The sequence below is a fragment of the Artemia sp. Qi Xiang Cuo genome, chromosome 12, assembly GCF_049724085.1.
Source record: "Artemia sp. Qi Xiang Cuo chromosome 12, ASM4972408v1, whole genome shotgun sequence".
Classification (NCBI taxonomy): Eukaryota; Metazoa; Arthropoda; class Branchiopoda; order Anostraca; family Artemiidae; genus Artemia; species Artemia sp. Qi Xiang Cuo.
Window position 1 is genome coordinate 27,862,408 of NC_142805.1, and position 25,018 is coordinate 27,887,425.

The 25,018-nt window shown below is 32.9% G+C and overlaps 1 protein-coding gene across 1 annotated transcript in view; it reads right to left on the bottom strand.

The window, feature by feature from the left end:
- LOC148945959 (uncharacterized) overlaps positions 1-25,018 on the bottom strand; it is a 108,418-nt gene that overhangs the window by 22,659 nt on the left and 60,741 nt on the right. Inside the window, exons 3-4 of the mRNA XM_089097775.1 lie at positions 4,810-4,968; positions 1,318-1,437 (exon numbers count right to left, since the gene is read on the bottom strand). Coding sequence (XP_088953901.1) covers positions 1,318-1,437; positions 4,810-4,968 — 279 coding nt within the window. The remainder of the gene's footprint in view (positions 1-1,317; positions 1,438-4,809; positions 4,969-25,018) is intronic.

Consider the following 25,018-nt stretch of genomic DNA (forward strand, 5'->3'; position numbering starts at 1 on the left):
ACACATATTTGGTGCGTTTTTAAAGTTTTTTATTGACCCCCCCCCCCCCGAGAAAGATCCTGGATACACCCTTTACGATCAATTATGACTAAGCAAGTAAATACAAGATTCAAAGAAAACCACCAACCGTTCGAAGAAAATGCTTTTCGAAGATAAAATTCAATTGTGCTTTATGTGTCAGTTTTTAGTAAGTGCTAGTCCGTTTTCTTTTATATATATATATATATATATATATATAATATATATATATATATATATATATATATATATATATATATATATATATATATATATATATATATATATATATATATATATATATATATATATATATATATATATATATATATATATATATATATTAAATGTAGTAACCATTACAAAATTTGTTGCACACAGTAAGTACAAGGGTCATTTAGCTGGGATTTATTCTTAACTACGACAGCTTGTGCGAATAAAATGATTCTGGTTTGTCCCTCATTTTAACAGGCTGTGAATTTTCCCGGCTTTTCCGCTGTCCTTTATTTCAACATGTTGCTACTGTTATTAAATAAGCAGTAAATCCTGACACCAAATTAGATCAATATAATAATAGTAAAAAAAAATAAAGTAGATTTTGACCAGAAAGCAAAGTATGAAAAACGTGGAGAAGGCAAAAACTTCCACTGAACCATCTTAAGTCCAAGGAAAAGAAGAATACCGAAAAACGGAAAAGGGATAAATAAAAACCTTAAAAAAAAACTTAAAACTAAAATAAATTAATAATAAGAAACTGTGGGAAAAAAAGGAAAACAATAAAGAAAAGAAAAGCAGGCGAAGCTTGAAACTAAAAATGGAGAGAATCACTAGAATCACTTATTAGTTAAAAAACAATTGCCATAAAACGAACCAGTTATAAAAAGAAACAATAGCATTATACGGCACAATTTTTATTTATTTTAGATTTCTTAATTGGTACGGGAGGGTCATCAAGATTCTACACTTTAGTAGACTTGCACAAAATCTAGGGGAAACTATTTCACCATATTGAATTCATGTAGGCTATAAGACAACTAAAAAAAAACACGCCTTCCTATCCTTCCGCACCTTTAGCTGGAAATTAATTCAATGCCAAGAGGAATAAGAAGAAATAATCCGGGTGAATCGTTTATACCGCTATTTGTCTTATTCGCAATATTTCCTAAAATGAACAATTTTCATATTAATCGATCATCAACTCAGGCAACCCAATACTGCAATTAAGGTTGGGATTAACTTGATGTTCCATTTTTGCTAGTTTTCCGTACTATTTTGGCTAGATACTTAACCATAACTAACCTCTGTCGAATTGTGGCACACCCTTTGTAATGGCTAAGTACCGTTTTATGATAACTCCTTCTTGAAAAAGATCATGGAACCTCTTTGCAGCACTTTGGGTTTTAGCCAACAGCAAAATACCTATGTAGAAATATATTAGACAATTATAACTTGCAACTATGCGAATCAGACTAAATATTTCTAGAAAGAGAAGCTATACTATGTTCATATTTCCGAAAAATAATATTATCTTTGAGGAGGGAGAGGTTATAATTCTATCTGGAATTTAAATTCATCAAAAATATTTTGTTGTTTTTATTGTCTTTTTCACAGAGAAATACCAATTAACTTTTATTTCAGCGAAACCTCAAAATTTTCTATGAATCATTAAATCCTATTCAACTCCATTTCCATGGGTGGGTTGATTCGTTTGAAAACTATTGGTTCTAGTGCCTTTAAAGGACAGAAAGTAATTAGATAGCAACCAGCTCCCTCCTGTGCCCATTCCCTTTACAACCCCCCCCCCCTTAGCCTCTAGAACATCGGATCAAAAATTTGAGGCATCACTTTTGTTGATATACGTAAATAGGTATAATAAGCATGCCTCCAGATTCGATATCACTCTCACAGCCTCAAGGGAAATGTCCTAAATTATATAAATAGCCCATCGTTCACAGACAGGTTTGAATAGAAAAGATGACCATTTGTGGTCTTGGTTATTTATCTGGGAGCATTTAGGAATCGTTGCTAGGTCAAAATTCCACCAGATTTGAATAAGAGTATGCTCCGAACACGAAAAGTGTTCCTCGGTAAATCGAAAGACGGAATAAAATTATCTCTAATACCTTAGGAATGGCTTGGGGTTTTTGTTAAAACTTTCAGGGAGTCTTGGGGAGAGGGGCAAATTTTGACATGGGAGATTGGGTAGAGGTATATCGCAAGACGTTATGTGCATCCAGGTCATCAACAAATCATATCTGCAGCATCTCAGGAACACGTCGGGCGTAGATATGAAGCTTTCAGGTAGTGATGAAGAAGTAAAGGGGGGACAAGGGGCCTTCAAATGGTGTGTTGGGGAAGGGGTTAAATATGTTATGTCCCTGGTCAACGCGAACATTCTGGCCATAGAAGCGGCTATGGGACTTAGAATGCCTTCGCGGTTAAGTAGCGAGGTTATGTATCTGCAATAAAGTGGGAATGGTTAGGAAGGCCGACTTGAAACTTTCAGAGAGTATGGCTAACGCCCCTTAAACCTTTTAAATGCCAGAGCATTTGTGCTTTAATAAAAAAATGTCTTCTTGAATTATATATAGATAAAATCAACATCGCGGAGAGTTCCAGGAATTCATGTTATTATATATTACACAATCAGCCTATTAGTCTTTCTAGTAATTTAGGTTAATATGGTGATTTTCATTTTACCCTTTTTTCTATCCATGTTGTGACAAATAAAACCTGCAACGTTCAAAAAATATAGCCTACCGTTTTCAATAAATCGCAAATGACACTCCGGTCATTTAGAGGATTTGGAAGGAGAGGGGGGAGACAGCACCACTCTTATTTGTATATCTTGATTACCCTTGTGAAATTATTCTTTTGTTGCGTTAATGCTGATGATATGACTCATAAAAAGCACACTGCTCGAAATACCAAATGTTTTCAGTAAAGCACAAATGAGGCTCTGGCCTTTAGAAGAATTAGGTGTGGTATTATGACTCCTGTTTGTAGTAGTTTCCATTTATTTTTAGTTCGACTCGATCATTCATTTCAGATTCTGATCAGATTGGGTATCATTTATTCATTGATAGTTATTAATGGTTGTTGTAAGTTTGAATTATTTCATGACTTTATTTCTGATCGTCTTAGATTTTAGCGTGGCTCTTTACTTTCATTTAAAAACTTATTTTTTTGGAAAACGTTTTGTAAGTTAATAGACTCAAGAACCCACTATCGAACTCCTATTGAACTTTTTAGAGAAAACTCGTTTGCTGGACACAAGTTTATGTCAACATATAAATACAAAAAAGTTGTTAATAATAAAAAAATAATAATATTGGCAGGCTTAGAGATTTGAGTTCGACGTAAGGTTTTTTCAGTTCGTTAAAAGCACTGTATATATAATTAGCAGTCAACCGCAGATGATTTCTGGCTCTTCATTATCGGTGCGAACAAAAAGCTCCTCCCACTTATTCATACATTAGTGGGTTAGTAAGTATACGTCAATCAATTAGAAATGGTTAGAAATTGTATTATTCGTAATTGCGAAAGCAGAAAAAAAACTTGGTGAGCCGGCCAAGTTTTTTTGAACAAAGGGGCAAAAATTTTTTAAACTATATATATATATATATATATATATATATATATATATTTATATCGGCGCGTACAAACAGCTCTTCTCATTTGATCTGCCATCAGCGGTCCAATTACCCTGGAACGCGTATTTTGGCAGAAACTTTCTCAAAATGCCTTTGAAACCAACTTTTAATTCCTAAAAACATCTAATAATAACATTGCACTACTAATTACCGATTTTCATATCTGTATTGGAATAAATTAATTTAAAATTAGTTTCTTCAAGATTTAGTGTTCCAACGTTGAAGCCAATTTTCGCGTTCAAGAGAAATCTGACTTATCTACCCGTGAAAAGATCTAATGTCGCTTATGTTTCTGCGTTCTCTTGAGCACTCGCACCTCGGTCCGGGTTTTTATAATGGATGAGATAGGGAAAGATCATACTGCCTATTATATATACAGTGGTTAATAGTAAGATATCGAGAGGGCATTGCCTTTTTAGCAAAAGGTTGCCTTTGGGAAACTATCTCAAGCATATCGCCTTTGACTAATGGCTATAATTATTATATTAAAATGGAGAGGCAACTCATAATAAATTACATACCTAGGAGAGCATTCGGGCAGCTGAGTACCTTCGGTTGTTTAAAAGTAAATTTAAGAGATATTTATTCAGAAAAGCCTCAGAGTTTTCATTGATTTATTATTATCTTTGTTTCTACTATTATTATTATTGTAGAATGGTTGATGAGGAATTTGTAATAGTTTATATTTTGGTTATGTAATTTATTGAATTCTTTGCGTTATCTTAGTTATGTTTTTTTCCTTATTTTTTTTTTGTCGTTTCAATTATTTGTAGAAAAAAACAACCTAATTAGCCGCACTGCCGCACGAATTTTTTTAGCAGTTTTTTGGTAATAAATAGAACTTGAGCTTGAACAAAAATTATTACTTGCTTAGCTGTGCAACTCATTGAATACTAAATCAATATTGAAGTCTAAATCAATACTGGTATAGCTCAAAACCCAGGCAGATACAAAGTTGCTACTTCCAATTTAACATCTTGGCGATAGACCCCACCGTTGATCGAAAGAAAGTGTGCTGGTCCTGAAATCGCATGTTTTTTGCAAATCCTTCTATTAAAGATTATAAGTTAAAAAAAAGAACATAAACCTTTTAAGTTTATAATGAAAACGGGAAAGACGTTAGAAATAAAACAATTACCAGTAGTATTTCTGTCCAGCCTATGCACAGTGTAAAGCTTGTCAACTTTCATCATCTTTGCAAATTCGTCCAAATAATTGACTAGTGACAAATCTTTGTGGTCACCTGCCGTACCGTGTACTGCCATCCCGTATGGTTTGTTTAAGGCCATCAGGTCACCTAAATAGATAATAAGTTTTATTTATATAGAGAGGATTAGACGAAAGCATATACCAAGTTTTATACTAACAGGAAAAGATGATGATGTCTTGAGTTTCCCAAACAGAAAAAGAGAGAAAGAACTATTATCACCTTGGAAGAGAAACCTTGTAATTCTTGACAGAGCCGTTCCTAGGGTTGGTAGTGCCCAGGGGAAAATCAATTACAGCGCTCCCCCCCCCCTCACGACTGAAATATAAGCAAAAAGCCTAATCAAAGCAAAAAATTAGATCCCCCAGCTGCGGTACCCGGGGCAGCTGACCCTCCCGTTAAATGGCTCTGATTCTTGAAGCCACACAAAAACTGGCAAACAATTATCATCTTGTGCTTGTGTGAGATTTCGTCCATGTTTATGGATGGTCCACGCATTATGATAAACATGGACCATTGTGGACAAGCTACATTGAAATATTTAACTCTACGATTAAAGTCGAATACCCTTCAACCTTAATAATTCTCTTTTGGCTGATAAGAAAATAAAAAGTTTCAGAAAAACAACCTTTATTTGTTAGAAGCTGTTCTACAACTTGGAAATCTAAGATGACTTCTCTTACATAACAAATGTAAGTCTATAGTTGTTTTTCATTCTCATCATACCTTTTTCTTCTATTTGTAATTCAAACAGCAAGTCTACATTTTCGAATATCCACTATACAAGAAACGTTTTAAAGAAAAAAACGCAACTGTATGAATCAAGGTATAGAGTTATTAGGAGAACAGTGGAAACTCGAAGAATCTTTATATGCAGTGGCGTCTATTTTATGCAGAAAACTAAATACAGCGGTATCTCATTTATAGACGAAACTATATGTAGCGCCATCTACTTTACGCACGAAACTAAAATCCCTGTCGTGCTATCTTGGATGAAAAAATGAAGGGATTCAACATTTCCAACTCGTTTATCTAAAACCAAAGTACATTAGACATATCTGTAACATTGTAGACCATATGGTCAGGGCCTTGATCCCTTTCGAACATATGCCCTTCGACAGGTCCACCTGTAAAGGGGTCAGAGATATTTTACAAAGAAAATGGGGAACAATCTTGAAAAAAATGCATTTTAGAGCCGGAATTTTAAATTTGTTGTGGGTACAATTTAAATCAATTTCAGAAGGATTGACCCCCTTCGTATCCAACCTGTCTAGGGGTAAAACATAGTTCATAAAATTACACTAATAACTCTGAAATTTTTTCTTTCAAACCTATATGCCCTTCGACTGGTACAACTGTAAAGGGGTCTGAGATATTTTACGAAGTATAAAACTGACAAAAAAAAATGAACAGAAATAGTAATCGAAAACAACATTTAGATCGATCAATCCCTAACTCTGAAACTCTGGGGAACGGGTCGAGTACCTTCCTCCCTGTCCTGCCAATCCAATTAGAGCTATTGTTCCTTAGAACTTTTTTTTTGTAAATCTAGATGTACTGTCTGTAGTAATTAGCCTTTGCGAGTGAGATATATCTGTGTTGTTGCTGAAATTCATTGTAATATGGACAAAATAACTGTACATTTTCTTCTTAGTTATCATTATTATTCAAACTTATTGGGTTCAACATTATCCATGGCTAGGAATTTAATTGTCTCTGAGAGGCTCAATTACTTGATGACTTGTCTATTAAATGTTCAACATCGATGTCCGTTGGACTACCACTGTTTTTGCAATTCTAATTTTTCAGCTCTCTATTATTTCCTTCTGTCCTTTTCCTTCTGTCTGCTATGCCCTTCAACTGGGCCAACTGTAAAGGGGAGCTACCATAGCCTCATCTTTTTATTCTCTGAAATGAAAATATTTAGAAAAAAATCTAAGAAGTGGTTATACAGTTTTTTTTTTTTTTTTTTTTTTTTTTTTTTTTTTTTTTTTTTCACTAAGATGCACTGGATCAAGGCAACAGGTTTATTTCCAGAAATTTAAATGACAGAAACCTAAAATTAAAAAGTGGAAATCCACATAATTTCACGTTACTTTAGCTAATAGAGCAGAAAATTGCGTTAGCTAGTCTTTGTGCTAGAGGCATTGAAATATTTTACATCTCAATCTCCCCTGTCCCCTCTGATGTCTATGAGTTATTGTCAATGATGTCAATGTGTTAGAAACTCTTCGTAGCTGTTCCGTTGTATTGTTTTGTTTCATCTATATCTTGAAAACGTTTACCTTTAAGGATAATTTTAATCTTTGAGAAAAATCACATGGACCTCGGTCTGGTGAGCAGGGGAGGTTGAGAAACAACTGGGATATCATGTTTGGCCAAAAACTGCTGCACAAAATAGGCTAAATGGGCTGGTGCATTATCGTGATGCAATGTCCAACTACCAGACTCTTAAACCCTTAAGATTGAAAACTTAAACTAAACGCAAAACGTTGATTTGTAAGAATGTTGATGGGTATGAAGTCTTCTAAGCCCCCCCCCCAAAAAAAAGGTGGACATAGTATCTTTACAACACCTTCCCGGGATTAACTCTTGGTCCTCACACAAGAAGTGCTATTTTGTCTCTTGACCAAGCCCCCTTCCTTGCTGTATCCGTCCCCTCGTCTTCTGGACACAAGGTCTGAGAACTTAGCCATGGAGGTAGGGATCGAACTGACAAATGAAAAGGAATAGTTATTCGTTTGAGGTTAGATGACTTCTTGTGTTCGAGCTCTCTGTTTCACGTTTCGTACAGGGGTAAGATAAAAATTTTTACGTGGGAGTTCTATTATCGTAATCTGGAAACGAAATAGGACCACTTAATAGGGCAATATGAAAGCCATTTGTAAACAAATCGACGGATAAATAAAACTTCATGTCAGTCTTCAAAGAAATGTATATCAGCGTTATATACATGCACTTCATGTGGAGTTTTTATACACTACAAATATTGGAAAAGTCTCAAAGGGTGAAAACTAATGAATTTATATACATGTGAGTTGTGGGTCTAGGCGTGTTTCCCCGGTGTTTTCAACCTTGCGGACCCCCCCCCCCCAGGGAATTCCCACCCATGTTGCCCCTGGATAATTCCAGATGTTTATTAGAGGGAAAATTGAAAATTATTCATTGCTGTTATACTGTCTGTACTAATACTTGTGAATTGGTTGGTAACTCCCCGCTTTTTCAGTTTTTTGTTTGAGAATTAAAATACTGGATTGTAAGTAACACTTTGGACAAGATTTGATTATTTATTCAAAATTTTGAATCAACTGATCATCTCCCTTATTATTTTCAGGAGATTCCAAAAAAACATGCTGAGAATATCCCGAGTTACACCCTTTTGACAACCCGTATACACATATCGTGTTTTGATTTAGTTCAAAATTCCCCCCGACATTCTCTAAAAGGTTCACCCGAATGCCCTTCGTCTTTTTGGAAAGTATGTAAACAATCGACGAATTACCTAACTTACAGCCCTCGCACTGAGGACTGTGTGTGTGGGGGGGGGGGGAATCTCCAAAGGTATAAATAACAACTTGTGTAAATATTGTATTTACGGTTCTACCGGCACAGAGGGGGGAAAAGGCGATGCAGGGTATCTTGAGCCCTGCCAGGATGTTCTTGGGGGATGGTTGGTATCAGCAATAAATAACTTTCAATTTCCCTTCTAATGAACATCTGGAATTTTTCGGGGTGAATGTAGGAGGGAGTTATCCGGTAGGGGGTATAAGCCGGCTCCTACATGTTATTCCTAAGTATTGCGTATACGTATATGTTTCTTAGCTGTCTTTTGCATTCAAATATTCCTATTTGTTAAGATGTTCTTAAAAATTGTCCGAATTTACTTTTATTTTAGTCGTTTATTTATGTAGTTTTCGGCAAGTTACCTCCTCCCTCCTCCCGTATATTCTTCAAATATAATTCAATTTATTAGAAGGATTGTCCTAGAAAAATCCACAAGAAAACACAGTCTCAAATTTGATTTTCAATGACAGTTAATTTTAGTTGTTTATGTATTTCTAGTGTCCCGTTAATCCCCCCTTTATGTTCATTAAACATAATTGTATATACACCAAATTATGGTGTGCGTGTAACTGAACCACCGTGTAACTGAACCCAAAGCAACTGAGCCCCCGTATAACTGAACCCCCGTGCAACTGAACCCTCGTGTAACTGAACCATCGGAAAACTGAATCCCATTTAACTAAACCCTCGTGTAACTAAACTCCCGTGCAACTGAACCACCGTACAACTGACCCACCGTGCAACTGAACCACCGTGCAACTGAACCCCCGTGCAACTGACCTTCCGTCCAACTGAATCACCGTGCAACTGAACCACCGTGCAACTGAACCACCGTGCAACTGAACCACCGTGCAACTGAACCCTCGTGTACCTGAACCCTCGTGCAACTCAACTACCGTACTTACATTGGGTAAAACACAATAGGGTTATGAACCAACTCAGCCCCATTTAACTGAGCCCCCATGTAACTAAACCCCCGTGTAACTGAACCCCTGTGCAACTTAACCACCGTAAAACTGAACCGCCGTGCAACTGAACCACCGTGCAACTGAACCACCGTGCAACTGAACCACCGTGTAACTGAACCACCGTGCAACTGAACCCTTGTGTAACTGAACCCTCGTGCAACTCAGCCACTGTACTTACATTGGGTAAAACACAATACGGTTATGAACCATAGTTTTTTAACTATGGTATAGTACTTTAAACTTTAAACTGTTTTTAATACAACGGCCGTCCCAAAATTCAGATCGGATGTATTTGGGGAAAAATAGGGTGGGATGGAAGCCCTCCGATCACTTTTAACTCTGAAAAAGTGCACTGGAAATTTTGATTTCCAATCGAATGAGCCCCCCCCCCCCAAAGCTCATACAAATATTTTTCTACAAAAACCTTATGTATTAGCAATGAGCAACTAGCTTAACTTACCGCCCTTGCCCCAGATGCTGCGGGTGGGGTTGTTAACCCCTAAGGCATGGCTATTTGATCTTCAGACTATTTTGAACAAAATGTTCATTTTTTTTTTGATCGGATTTATTTGGGGGGGGGGGGGGTAATAAGGAAAGGCTGATTGTCCTGTGATTACCTTTGATTCTTTAAAATTGAACTTGAACTTTCCATTTCCAATCGAAAGAGCCTCCTTCAAAGTTTTTACGACCATCCCTTCTATAAAAACCTTAAATTTTAACAATTGGTAACTTGCAATAACATACAGATTACTAATACAGGCGTATCAGCATTTTTTTTTTTTGGAACAGCTTAGCGTATCAAGGTGAAACTTCTGGGGCATTTACCTGCTAGTACAGCTATTATTACTGCTACTACTACTAATTCAACACTATTATTACTACTACTGCTTCTACGCACTATGACCTCTGCTACTATTAAACTAGCACTATTAAGGCTACGGTAATCAAGTTGAAAATTTGACAGAATGCGGTATTTGAGGTGGAACTTGAACTAAATCAAAAGACACTATGTGCATGCAGATTTTCAAAATGGCGTATCTCAAAAAGGGATTTGTGTATTAAGTTGGAGCTTTTAGAGAGTGCTTAAAGGGAAATTCAATTCACCAAAAGGAAACATGTGCACGCTCAGGCCTGAATTTACCACTAGATTCCTAGGCCCGGACCTAGGGGCGCATAATGCCAGGGGGAGAAATAAATTATCACTGAGTAATTTTTTCCTGACAAAAACTGGACTGACGTGATTTATCATCGCCAGGTGCACTCTGCCGCCACGCTGCCTATTCACAGAAAAGTGACTTTAAAACAACACAGGATTTCCATGGTCACTTATAAACTGTCAGATGTCTCCCAAGAATGGTAGCTGAGAGTTCGGTATTACCCCTCTCTTTCATCACTTTTCGTTCATCAGTTGTGTTCTGTTAATTGCTTCCATCTGCCCCGAATTTTTGGGAATAACCCCAAAAATCTTGCAAAAACGGAGCGGCAAAAACGCTTGGTTCTTAAGCGTCAAAGTTTTAAATCCGGCCCTGTGCACGCTACTGCTAATGCTATTACTAATTTGATTACATTTACTACTACTGCTACTAAGACAACTACTACTACTACTAGTTCGACTGCTACTTCTATTGCAACCACTTGTAAGCTAAAAGTATTAGGATGAAAATTAAGCCACTACATGAACATATAGGTTATCAATGGGATATATCGGATATATCAGGATATATCGGCAATAGGATAGCAACAGCTAATTCTATTAAGTATTAAGTTGAAACTTCTAGAACTTGATGAGAGGAATCTTCAGCTGACCAAAAGGCAATATGTTAATACTACTGCTGCTTCTAGTACTAGTGCTATTACTATTCATACTACTACTAACTTTATTTCTGGGACTACCATTACAGCTGTACCTAACGGTAATGAACTGTGTAAAGGAAGAATTTTCAGGGAATATTGAGGGCGGAAGGTGAACTGAATCACATCACGCCATCTGTATGCAGGTTGCCAAAGGGCGCATCAGCAATATCCTAGGGACAGTTTGGTGTGTTGAAGAAAATAAAAGGTGCTATGTGCATACTGCTACTAATTCTACTACTGCTAATACGCAAGCTAAGTGTATCTCAAGGAATATTTCGGCGGATATTGAACTGAATCAAATTGACTATGATTATGCACATTCTCAAAAGGATTACATAGAAATATCTCAAGAACGGCTTCCATTAATAAGTTAGACCTTTCAGGATAAGTTGTGGGTAGGGGACTTCAAACTAGCCAGAAGGCTCCATGTACATGCTACTAATATTACTACTACGATTACTGTAACTAATAACGCTAAGAGTATTAAAATGAAACTTTTAAGGAGCGTTTAGAGGATGTTTTAATTAAAAAAAAATACTATTTGCACGCAGGTTTTCGAAAGGGCATATAAGCGTTGTCGGTACTTGTTAATTAGCTGAACCCACGCGATATATTATATAGGGAAGATTCTTAAGAAACTAGTCAAACGGGTTTCTTTCAATTGAGAATTGGATTGCAGGCCGTGGTTTGTCAATGCGTTTACAATATTTAAATTTTTGTTTTTTGGGGTTTAGGGGGGAAAAGGTACCTATGTTAGGTTGCGTATTTAATATATGCTATGCTTTACCCCTCACCCCTAATGTGCAAATATACAGCCGAAATTTGTTTCTAAACAATTATATTTTCATCCTATTTTGTTTTATTTCATTAGCATTAACCAAACTTCTTTTCTTGCGTTGGTTCCAGCTCATCGGCATGTACTGCGATATCCTAAATATCAGAGGCAACGATATAGCGTTGCTTATAGTAAAGGCCATACGGCTCCAATGTTTTATTAATTTACTATTTGTTAATATTTTTTTCCCAGAGGCACTTCATATGGAAGGGGTCGTCGTAGAAACTTCAAAGGGGGCTCATTCGATTGGAAATCGAGAGTTCTAGTGTCCTTTTTAAGGGTCAAAAGTTATTAAAACTCTGGGGTTAACACAACCCCCCAGGGCCCAGGGACAGGCGTTGTAAGTTATACTCTGGGGATATTTATGGTTCTTATAGAAGGGATACTCGTATAAACTTCAGAGAGGGCTCATTTGATTAAAAATAGAAAGTTCTAGTTCACTTTCAAAGAGTCAGAAGAGACCGAAGGTTAATTAAAAAAAAACCATGCCCGTTTTCCGCAAATCCATCCGATAAAAGTTTTGAGATAGCCATTTTGTTAAAAATACTTCAAACATCAGTAGAGTAGTACATTCCATTTCTCGGCCTTTACGTTCCTTCCTGTGCTATTCTCGGCCTTTACGTTCCTTCCTGTGCTATTCTCGGCCTTTACGTTCCTTTCGGTGCTATTTGGGGAGATTACAAACCCATGCCTGAGACATTAAACTTACGCGTGAACATTTGAAAAAGCTAATCTGCCTTGGAAACAGTTTGTCGTGTTCGGTGAGATTACGTTCCTTGGCGTTTGATTGACATTTGCAAAAAAGGGGTAATTAGTGATAGGATAATTTTTTAACATGAAATCTCTGAATAAAATATTTTTGGAGCATGTACTTGACGATGAATAAAAGGGTTAAGGTGATTAGCAATTACGAGTGAGCATTCCCCCATTGGTTCCTGCCAGTAGGCTACGCATATCATGTTGAAAATTTGATAGAATGAGGTATTTGAGGTGGAAAATTAATGTTTTGAATAATAGGAGTGTGATTGATTCTAATTAGTGATTGGATAATTTTTTAACATGAAATCTCTGAATAAAATATTTTTTGGGGGAGATGGGGTCACTGTGTACTGTATAATACACAAGTGATGTTTGAACAGTGTTGTCAATTTAAAATAGGGTCTAACGTTTTAGTATACTAAAAATTTGATACTAAGAGATATGTAGATGGTAAGAAAAGAATTTTAATAATGAAATTCAGAACAAACCTTAGAAATCCTTGCAAATCAAGTAGTAAGGTGTAGGTGAGTACGAACCATCAAGGATCATAAGCACCAATGACCCTAACCAGCAGACATCAGCCCTCCATAGGTCCCCTATCCCCAAACTCGAAGGGCACCCCCTCCCTCCAACTTTTTGCCCCCCCCCCCCCCCATTTTATTTTTCTTTTTTTTTTGGCAATTGACATTTTTTCTGATAACAAGTATCATTCATTACGATCGTAGCTTTCAAATGTGAAACTTAAGTCCATTTTTGAATCGAAAAATAAACTATTTCTGTAAAATCTGAGTTAATAAGGGTTTTTGACCGTAAACTCTAGTTTTTTGTAAGAAAATTTAGGAAAATACAATTCTCTGGTTCAAATATTAAACTTAAGTCCCTTTTTGGATCGAAAAATAAAACTATTTCCGTAAAATCTGGGCTAATGAGGGTTTTTGACCGTAAACTCTAGTTTCCTGTAAGAAAATTATGGAAAATACAATTCTCTCGTTCAAATATGAAACTTAGGTCCACTCTCTGGTTCAAATGTGAAACTGAAGTCCAGTTATGGATCGAAAAATAAAACTATTTCCGTAAAATCTAAGCTAATAAGGGTTTTTGACCTTAAACTCTTGTTTTTTGTAAGAAAATTATGGAAAATACAATTCTCTGGTTCAAATGTTAAACTTAAGTCCATCTTTTGGATCTAAAAAATAAACTATTACTGTAAAATCTGATATAATAAGGGTTTTTGACCGTAAACTCTAGTTTTTTGTAAGAAAATTATGGAAAATACAATTCTCTGGTTCAAATGTGAAACTTAAGTCCTTTTTAGGATCGAAAATAAAACTATTTCTGTAAAATCTGAGTTAATAAGGGTTTTTGACCGTAAACTCTAGTTTTTTGTAAGAAAATTATAGAAAATACAATTCTCTGATTCAAATGTGAATCTTAAGTGCATTTTTGGATCGAAAAAATAAATTATTTCTTTAAAATCTGAGCTAATAAGGGTTTTTGACCATAAACTCTATTTTTTTTGTAAGAAAATTATGAAAAATACAATTCTCTGATTAAAATGTGAAACTTAAGTCCCTTTTTGGATCAAAAAATAAACTATTTCTGTAGAATCTAAGCTAATAAGGGTTTTTAACCATAAACTCTAGTTTCCTTTAAGAAAATTATGGAAAATACAATTCTCTCCTTCAAATGTGAAACTTAGGTCAATTCTCTGGTTCAAATGTGAAACTTAAGTCCAGTTTTGAATCAAAAAACAAAAATATTACTACAAAGTCTAAGCTAATAAGGATTTTTCACCTTAAACTCTAGTTTTTTTTGTAAGCAGAATATGGACAATAAAATACTCTGGTTTAAATGTCAAACTCAAGTCCATTTTTGGATCGAAAAATAAAATATTTATGTAGAATCTGAGCTAATAAGGGTTTTTGACCATAAACTCTAGTTTTTTTAAAGAAAATTATGGAAAATACAATTCTCTGATTCAAATGTGAATCTTAAGTACATTTTTGGATCGAAAAAATAAATTATTTCTGTGAAATATGATCCAATCAGGGGTTTTGACCGTAAATTCTAGTTTCTTGTAAGAAAACTACGGAATATACAATTCTCTGGTTCAAATGTGAAACTTAAGTCCCTTTTTGGATTGATAAATAAAGTTTTTTTGTAAGATCGGTGCTAATATTGGTTTAAGACAATAAAATCCAGTTTTCTATATGAAAAGTATGGAAAATACATTTCTCTCGTTCAAATATGAAACTTAGGTCCATTCTCTGGTTCAAATGTTAAACTTAAGTCCATTTATGGATCGAAAAATAAAACTATTTCTGTAAAATATGATTTATTAAGGGTGTTCGACCGTCAAAAGTAGTTTTTGTAATAACATTATTGAAAATACGATTACTTCGTTAAAATGTGAATCCGAAGTACATGTCTTGATTGAAAAAAAACTATTCACTTAAAATCTGAGCTACGATGGGTTTTTGACCGAAATATAAAGTTTGTTGTAAGACAATAATGGAAAATACACTTCTCTGGTTCAAGTATGAAACTTAACTCCCTTTTTGGATCAAAAAATAAAACTATTTCTGTAAAATCTGAGTTAATAAGGGTTTATGACCGTAAACTCTAGTTTTCTGTAAGAAAATTATAGAAAATACAATTCTCTGATTCAAATGTGAATCTTAAGTCCATTTTTGGATCGAAAAAAATAAATTATTTCACTAAAATCTGAGTTAATCAGGGTTTTTGACCGTAAACTCTAGTTTTTTGTAAGAAAATTATGGAAAATACAATTCGCTGGTTCAAATGTGAAACTTAAGTCCCTTTTTGGATCGAAAAATAAACTTTTTCTGTAGAATCTGAGCTTATAAGGGTTTTTGACCATAAACTCTAGTTTCCAGTAAGAAAATTATAGAAAATACAATTCTCTCGTTCAAATGTGAAACTTAGGTCCATTCTCTGGTTCAAATAGGAAACTTAGGTCCATTTATTGATCGAAAAACAAAAATATTTCCATAAAACCTAAGCTAATATAGGTTTTTGACCGTAAACTCTAGTTTTTTGTAAGCAGATTATGGAAAATACAATTCTCTGGTTCAAATGTGAAACTTAAGTCCCTTTTTAGATCGAAAAATAAACTATTTCTCTAGAATCTGAACTAATAAGGGGTTTTGACCGTAAACTCTAGTTTCCTATAAGAAAATCATAGAAAATACAATTCTCTCGTTCAAATGTGAAACTTAGGTCCATTCTCTGGTTCAAATGTGAAACTTAAGTCCATTTATGGATCGAAAAATAAAACTATTTCCGTAAAATCTAAGCTAATAAGGGTTTTTTTAAGAAAATTATGGAAAATACAATTCTCTGGTTCAAATGTGAAACTTAAGTCCCTATTTAGATAGAAAAATAAACCATTTCTGTAGAATCTGAGCTAATAAGGGTTTTTGACCATAAACTCTAGTTTCATGTAAGAAAATTAGGGAAAATACAATTCTCTCGTTCAAATGTGAAACTTAGGTCCATTCTCTGGTTCGAATGTGAAACTTGAGTCCAGTTTTGGATACTCATAATAATGAGGACTGATGGTTCTAATTCAATTTTTTTTCATAAAAACAAACTATTTTTTTTAACTTCGAAATTCTTCAACTTTATTTTTTTTTTCATAAAAACAAACTATTTTTAAATTTTAAACTTCGAAATTCTTCAACTTTATTTTTTTTTCATAAAAACAAACTATTTTTTTTTACACTTCGAAATTATTCAACTTTATTTATTTATTTTCGACCAGAGGAAATTTTTGAGATTTTTCATTGGTCGGAGATACAACAATGGTACAGTTTTTTAATAGCATGGAAAAGAGCGAGTATTGAATGCCTCGTTGTTTAAGTTAAGAGGTGAAATCAAGACCAGAGGAATTTTTGAGATTTTTCATTGGTCAGAGAGGGTTTTATGTTTTTGTGTGTGTGTGTAAGTTTTGTGTGTGTAAGTTTTTTTTGTGTGTGTAAGTTTTTTTTGTGTATGCGTGAGTTTTTGTGTGTGTGTAAGTTTTTTTGTGTGTGTGTAAGTTTTTGTGTGTATGTAAGTTTTTATGTGTGTGTAAGTTTTTGTGTGTGTGTAATTTTGTGTGTGTGTGTGTGTCAATTTTTGTGTTTTTGTTAGTTTTTGTGTTTTTCTGTTTTTTTTTGTGTTTGTGTAAGTTTTTGTGTGTGTGTAAGTTTTGCGTGTGTGTAAGTTTTTGTGTAAATTTTTGTGTGTGTGTAAGTTTTTGTGTGTGTGTAAGTTTTTTGTGTTTGTAAGTTTTTATGATTGTTTAAGTTTTTGTGTGTGTGTTATTTTATTTGTGTATGTGTAAGTTTTTGTGTGTGTGCATGTGTAATTTTTTTTTGTGTGTGTAAGTTTTTGTGTAAATTTTTGTGTGTGTGTAAGTTTTTGTGTGTGTGTAATTTTTTGTTTTTATGTGTAAGTTTTTTTTTGTGTGTGTGTAAGTTTTTTTTGTGTGTGTGTAAGTTTTTATTTGTGTGTAAGTTTTTATGTGTGTGTAAGTTTCTATGTGTTTGTAAGTTTTTGTGTTTGTTTGTGTAAGTTTTTTTTGTGTGTGTAAGTTTTTTTTTAAGTTTTTGTGTGTGTGTAAGTTTTTTTGTTTTTGTAGGTTTTTGTGTTTGTGTGTGTGTGTAAGTTTTTGTGTGTGTGTAAGTTTTTGTGTGTATGTAAGTTTTTGTGTGTGTGTAAGTTTTTATGTGTGTGTAAGTTTTTGTGTGTGTGTGTGTAAGATTTCCTGTGTGTGTGTGTGTAAGTTTATGTCTTTGTGTAAGTTTTTTTTTGTGTGTGTAAGTTTTTTTTGTGTGTGTGTAAGTTTTTTTTTGTTTGTAAGTTTTAGTGTGTTTGTAAGTTTTTGCGTGTGTGTGTGTGTGTAAGTTTGTGTGTGTGTGTAAGTTTTTTTTTGCGTGTGTAAGTTTTTGTGTTTGTGTAAGTTTTTATGTGTGTGTAAGTTTTTGTGTGTATGTAAGTTTTTTTGTGTGTGTAAGTTTTTTGTGTGTGTGTGTGTAAGTTTTTGTGTGTATGTAAGTTTTTGTGTGAGTAAGTTTTTGTGTGTGTGTAAGTGTTTTTGTGTGTGTGTAAGTTTTTGTGTGTGTTTGTTATTTTTTGTGTGTGTGGTAATTTTTTTGTGTGTGTAATTTTGTTTTTGTGTGTTAGTTTTTGTGTGTGTGTAAGTTTGTGTGTGTTTGTGTAAGTTTTTGTGTGTGTGTGTGTGTAAGTTTTTGTGTGTGTACGTTTTCGTGTGTGTGTGTAAGTTTTGTGTGTGTGTGTAAGTTTTTGTGTGTCTAAATTTTGTTTGTGTGTGTAAATTTTTGTGTGTGTGTGTGTGTGTAAGTTTTTTTGTGTGTGTGTAAGTTTTTGTGTGTGTGTAAATTTTTTTGTGTGTGTGTAATTTTTTTTTTTGTGTGTGTAATTTTTTGTGTGTATGTAACTTTTTGTGTGTGTTAGTTTTTTTTGTGTGTGTGTAAGTTTTTGTGTGTGTGTGTAAGTTTTTGTGTGTGTGTGTGTGTGTGTAAGTTTGTGTGTGTGTGTGTAAGTTTTTGTGTGTGTGAACATTTTGAAATTGGAAAATATTAAATGTGAATTTCTTGTTTTAAGTGTGTTTCATGACATTCTAAGAGATGTAAAAAAAAGTTGAAAAAAAAGTTGAAAAAAAAGCACTTTCTTGAATTCACCTCTTGGATACACAATACAGAAATTTAATTCAGACGGGGTTAAATTTAAATTTAGACGGGGTTACGTGCGCGCAGGTAACCCCGTCTAAAATTTTTTTTCATAATTTCCTGAATTAAATTTCTGTATTGTGTATCCAAAAGGTGAATTCAAGAAAGTTTGCTTTTTTTAACTTTTTTTTTAACTTTTTTTTCAACTTTTTTTTTACATCACTTAGAATGTCATGAAACATAACTAAAAAATAAGAAATTCACATTTAATATTTTCCAATTTCAAAATGGTCACAAACACACAAGCTGAAACACACACACACAAAACTCACACACACACACACAAAAAAAAACTTACACACACACAAAAAATTACACATACACACAAAAAAAATTACACACACAAAAACTTACATACACACAAAAACTTACACACAAAAAAAAACTTACACACACACACAAACAAAAACTTACAATCACACAAAAACTTACACACACACACACAAAAACTTAAACACACACCAAAACTAATACACACACACACACACAAAAACTTACACACACACAAAAATTTAGACACACACAAAAATTTAGACACACACAAAAACTTACACACACACAAAAAATTACACACACAAAAAAAACTTACACACACACAAAAACTTACACACACACAAAAACTAACAAACACACACACACACACAAAAACTTACACAGACACACACAAAAACTTACACACACGCACACACACAAACTTACACACACACAAAAACTAAAACACAAAAAAAAAAAAACAAACAAATAAAAAATTTACAAACAAAAAAAAACAAACACACACAAAAAAAAAATTAAACACACAAAAAAAAATAAACACACAAAAAAACTTACACACACAAAAAAACTAACACACACACACAAAAAAAAAACTTACACATACAAAAAATAACACAAACAAAAAAAATAACACACACATAAAAACTTACACACACACAAAAACTTACACACACACAAAAAAAACTTACACACACACAGAAACTTACACACACACACACACAGACACAAACTTACAAACACACAAAAACTTACACACACAAGCAAAAACTTACACTCACACAAAAACTAACACACACACAAAAAAAAATTAAACACACACATAAACTTCCACAACCACATACAAACAATCTTACACAAACAAACACAAACTTACACAAACACACAAAAACTTACACACACATAAAAAATTACACACGAACACCATTTTACATACACACAAAAACTAACACACACAAAAACACAAACACAACAACCAAAATTTACACACACACAAAAATTTACACAAAATAATAAACTTACACACAAAAACAAAACTACACACACATAAAAATTTACACAAAAACTTAACACAAAAAAAAACTTACACATACACACACAAAAAATTACACACACACAAAAAAAACTTACACACACACACAAAAACTTACACACACATAAAAACTTACACACACAAAAACTTACACACACAAAAAAACTAACACAAACACACAAAATAAAACACAAAAAAAAAATCACACACACACACACAAAAAACTTATACACACACAAAAAAACTAACACACACACAAAAACTTACACACACATAAAAACTTACACACACACAAAAACTTACACAAACACAAAAAAAACATACACACGCAGAAACTTACACACACACACACACACAAACTTACAAACACACAAAAACTTACACACACATGCAAAAACTTACACACACACAAAAACTTACACACACACACAAAAAACTTACACACACAAAAAAAAACTTACACACACACATAAACTTACACACCCACACACAAAGAATCTTACACACACACACAAAAACTTACACACACACACAAAAACTTACACACACATAAAAACTTACACACGCACAAAAACTTACACACACACAAAAACTTACACACACAAAAACATACACACAAAAAAAAAATTACAAACAAAAAAAATCTTAAACACACACAAAAACTTACACACACACAAAAACTTACATACAAACAAAAATTTACACAAAAAATAACACACAAAAAAAAACTTACACATACAAACACAAAAAAAACTTACACACACACACAAAAAAAATTACACACAAAAAAAATATTAAACACACAAAAAATTAAACACAAACAGAAAATAACAAAAAAACAAAAACTTACACACACAAAAAAAAAAACTTACAAACACACAAAAACTAACAAACACACACAAAAATTTACACATAAACTTACACACAAAAAAAAACTTACACATACACAAACAAAAACTTACACATACACAAAAACTTACACACACACAAAAACTTACACAAAACACAAAAACTTACACACACAAAAAAAACTTACACACACACAAAAACTTACACACACACAAAAATTTAAACAAAAACTTACACACACAAAAACTTACACACACACAGAAAATTACACACACATAAAAACTTACAAACACACACAAAAACTTACACAAACACAAAAACATACATACACACACAAAAACTTACACACACACAAAAACTTACACACACACACACAAAAATTTACACTCACACAAAAACTTACACAAACATAAAAACTTACACACACACACAAACTTACACACACACAAAAAAACTTACACACACAAAAATAACTTACACACATACAAAAACTCACACATACACAAAAAAAAACTTACACACACAAAAAAAACTTACACACACACAAAAACTTAAACACACACACACAAAAACATAAAACCCTCTCTGACCAATGAAAATCTCAAAAATTCCTCTGGCCTTGATTTCACCTCTTAACTTAAACAACGAGACATTCAATAGTCGTTATTTTCAAAGCTATTAAAAAACTGTACCATTGTTGTATCTCCGACCAATGAAAAATCTCAAAAATTCCTCTGGTCTTGATCTCACCTCTTAACTTAAACAACGAGGCATTCAATACTCGCTCTTTTCCATCCTATTAAAAAACTGTACCATTGTTGTATCTCCGACCAATGAAAAATCTCAAAAATTTCCTCTGGTCGAAAATAAATAAATAAAGTTGAATAATTTCGAAGTGTAAAAAAAATAGTTTGTTTTTATGAAAAAAAATAAAGTTGAATAATTTCGAATTAAAAAAAAAAGTTTGTTTTTATGAAAAAAAAAATGAATTAGAACCATCAGTCCTCATTATTATGAGTATCCAAAACTGGACTTAAGTTTCACATTTGAACCAGAGAATGGACCTAAGTTTCACATTTGAACGAGAGCTTTGTATTTTCCACAATTTTCTTACAGGAAACTAGATCTTACTGTCAAAACCCCTTTTAAGCTCAGATTCTAGAGAAATAGTTTATTTTTCGATCTAAAAAGGGACTTAAGTTTCACATTTGAACGAGAGAATTTTATTTTCAATAATTTTCTTACAAAAAACTAGAGTTTACGGTCAAAAACCCTTATTAGCTTAGATTTTACGGAAATAGTTTTATTTTTCGATCTATAAATGGACTTAAGTTTCACATTTGAACCAGAGAATGGACCTAAGTTTCACATTTGATCGAGAGAATTGTATTTTCCATAATTTTCTTAAAGGAAACTAGAGTTTAAGGTCAAAATCCCTTATTAGCTCAGATTCTAGAGAAATAGTTTATTTTTTGATCCAAAAAGGGACTTAAATTTCACATTTGAACCAGAGAATTGTATTTTCCCTAATTTTCTTACAAAAAAACTAGAGTTTACGGTCAAAAACCCTTATTAGCTCAGATTTTAGTGAAATAATTTATTTTTTCGATCCAAAAATGGACTTAAGTTTCACTTTTGAAAGCTACGATCGTAATGAATGATACTTGTTATCAGAAAAAATGTCAATTGCCAAAAAAAATAAAAAAAATAAAATGGGGGGGGGGGCAAAAACTTGGAGGGAGGGGGCGCCCTTACAGGAAACTAGAGTTTACGGTCAAAAACCCTCATTAGCCCAAGATTTGACGGAAATAGTTTTATTTTTCGATCCAAAAAGGGACTTAAGTTTAACATATAACTAGAGAATTGTATTTTCCATAATTTTCTTACAAAAAACTAGAGTTTACGGTCAAAAACCCTTATTAGCTCAGATTTCAAAGAAATAATTAATTTTTTCGATCCAAAAATGGACTTAAGATTCACATTTGAATCAGAGAATTGTATTTTCCATAATTTTCTTACAAAAAACTAGAGTTTACGGTCAAAAACCCTTATTAACTCAGATTTTACAGAAATAGTTTTATTTTTCGATCCTAAAAAGGACTTAAGTTTCACATTTGAACTAGAGAATTGTATTTTCCATAATTTTCTTACAAAAAACTAGAGTTTAAGGTTAAAAACCCTTATTAACTCAGATTTTACATAAATAGTTTATTTTTTCGATCCAAAAATGGACTTAAGTTTCACATTTGAACCAGAGAATTGTATTTTCCATAATTTTCTTACAAAAAACTAGAGTTTAAGATCAAAAACCCATATTAGCTTAGATTTTATAGAAATAGTTTCATTTTTCGATCAATAAATGGACTTAAGTTTCACATTTGAACCAGAGAATTGTATTTTCCATGATTTTCTTACAAAAAACTAGAGTTTACGGTCAATAACCCTAATTGGCTTAGATTTTAAAGAAATAACTTATTTTTTCGATCCAAAAATGGACTTAAGATTCACATTTGAATCAGAGAATTGTATTTTCCATAATTTTCTTACAAAAAACTAGAGTTTACGGTCAAAAACCCTTATTAACTCAGATTCTACAGAAATAGTTTATTTTTCGATCTAAAAAGGGACTTAAGTTTCACATTTGAACCATAGAATTGTATTTTCCATAATTTTCTTACAAAAAAACTAGAGTTTACGGTCTAAAACCTTTATTAGCTTAGATTTTACGGAAATAGTTTTATTTTTCGATTCATAAATAGACTTAATTTTCACATTTGAACCAGAGAATGGACCTAAGTTTCACATTTGAAGGAGAGAATTGTATTTTCCATAATTTTCTTAAAGGAAACTAGAGTTTATGGTTAAAAACCCTTATTAGCTTAGATTCTACAGAAATAGTTTATTTTTCGATCCAAAAAGGGACCTAAGTTTCACACTTGAACCAGAAAGTTGTATTATCAATAATTTTCTTGCAAAAAACTAGAGTTTACGTCAAAAACCCTTATTAGCTCAGATTTTAAATAAATACTTTATATTTTTGATTCAAAAATGGACTTAATACTGAAATCTGAACCAGCGAATTTTATTTTCCATAATTTTGTTCTAAAAAACTATAGTTTACGGTCAAAAACCCTTATTAGATCAGAATTTACGGAAATAGTTTATTTTTTCAATCCAAAAATGGACTTAAGTTTCACATTTGAACCAGAGAATTGTATTTTCCATAATTTTCTTACAAAAAAACTAGAGTTTACGGTCAAAAATCCTTATTAGCTTAGACTTTACGGAAATAGTTTTATTTTTCGATCCATAAATGGACTTAAGTTTCACATTTGAACCAGAGAATGGACCTAAGTTTCACATTTGAACGAGAGAATTTTATTTTCCATAATTTCCTTACAGGAAACTAGAGTTTATGGTCAAAAACCCTTATTAGCTCAGATTCTACAGAAATAGTTTATTTTTCGATCCAAAAAGGGACTTAAGTTTCACATTTGAACCAGAGAATTGTATTTTCCATTTTCTCCTTACAAAAAACTAGAGTTTACGGTCAAAAACGCTTATTAGCTCAGATTTTAAAGAAATAATTTATTTTTTCGATCCAAATATGGACTTAAGATTCACATTTGAATCAGTGAAATGTATTTTCCATAATTTTCTTACAAAAAACTAGAGTTTACGGTCAAAAACCCTTATTAACTCAGATTCTACAGAAATACTTTATTTTTCGATCTAAAAAGGGACTTAAGTTTCACATTTGAACCAGAAAATTGTATTTTCCATAATTTTCTTACAAAAAAAACTAGAGTTTACGGTCAAAAACCCTTATTAGCTTAGATTTTACGGAAATAGTTTTATTTTTCGATTCATAAATGGACTTAATTTTCACATTTGAACCAGAGAATGGACCTAAGTTTCACATTTGAAGGAGAGAATTGTATTTTCCATAATTTTCTTAAAGGAAACTAGAGTTTATGGTTAAAAACCCTTATTAGCTTAGATTCTACAGAAATGGTTTATTTTTCTATCTAAAACGGGACTTAAGTTTCACATTTGAACCAGAGAATTGTATTTTCCATAATTTTCTTACAAAATACTAGAGTTTACGGTCAAAAACCCTTATTAGCTCAGATTTTAAAGAAATAATTAATTTTTTCTATCCAAAAATGGACTTAAGCTTCACATTTGAACCAGAGAATTGTATTTTCCATAATTTTCTTACAACAAACTAGAGTTTACAGTCAAAAACCCT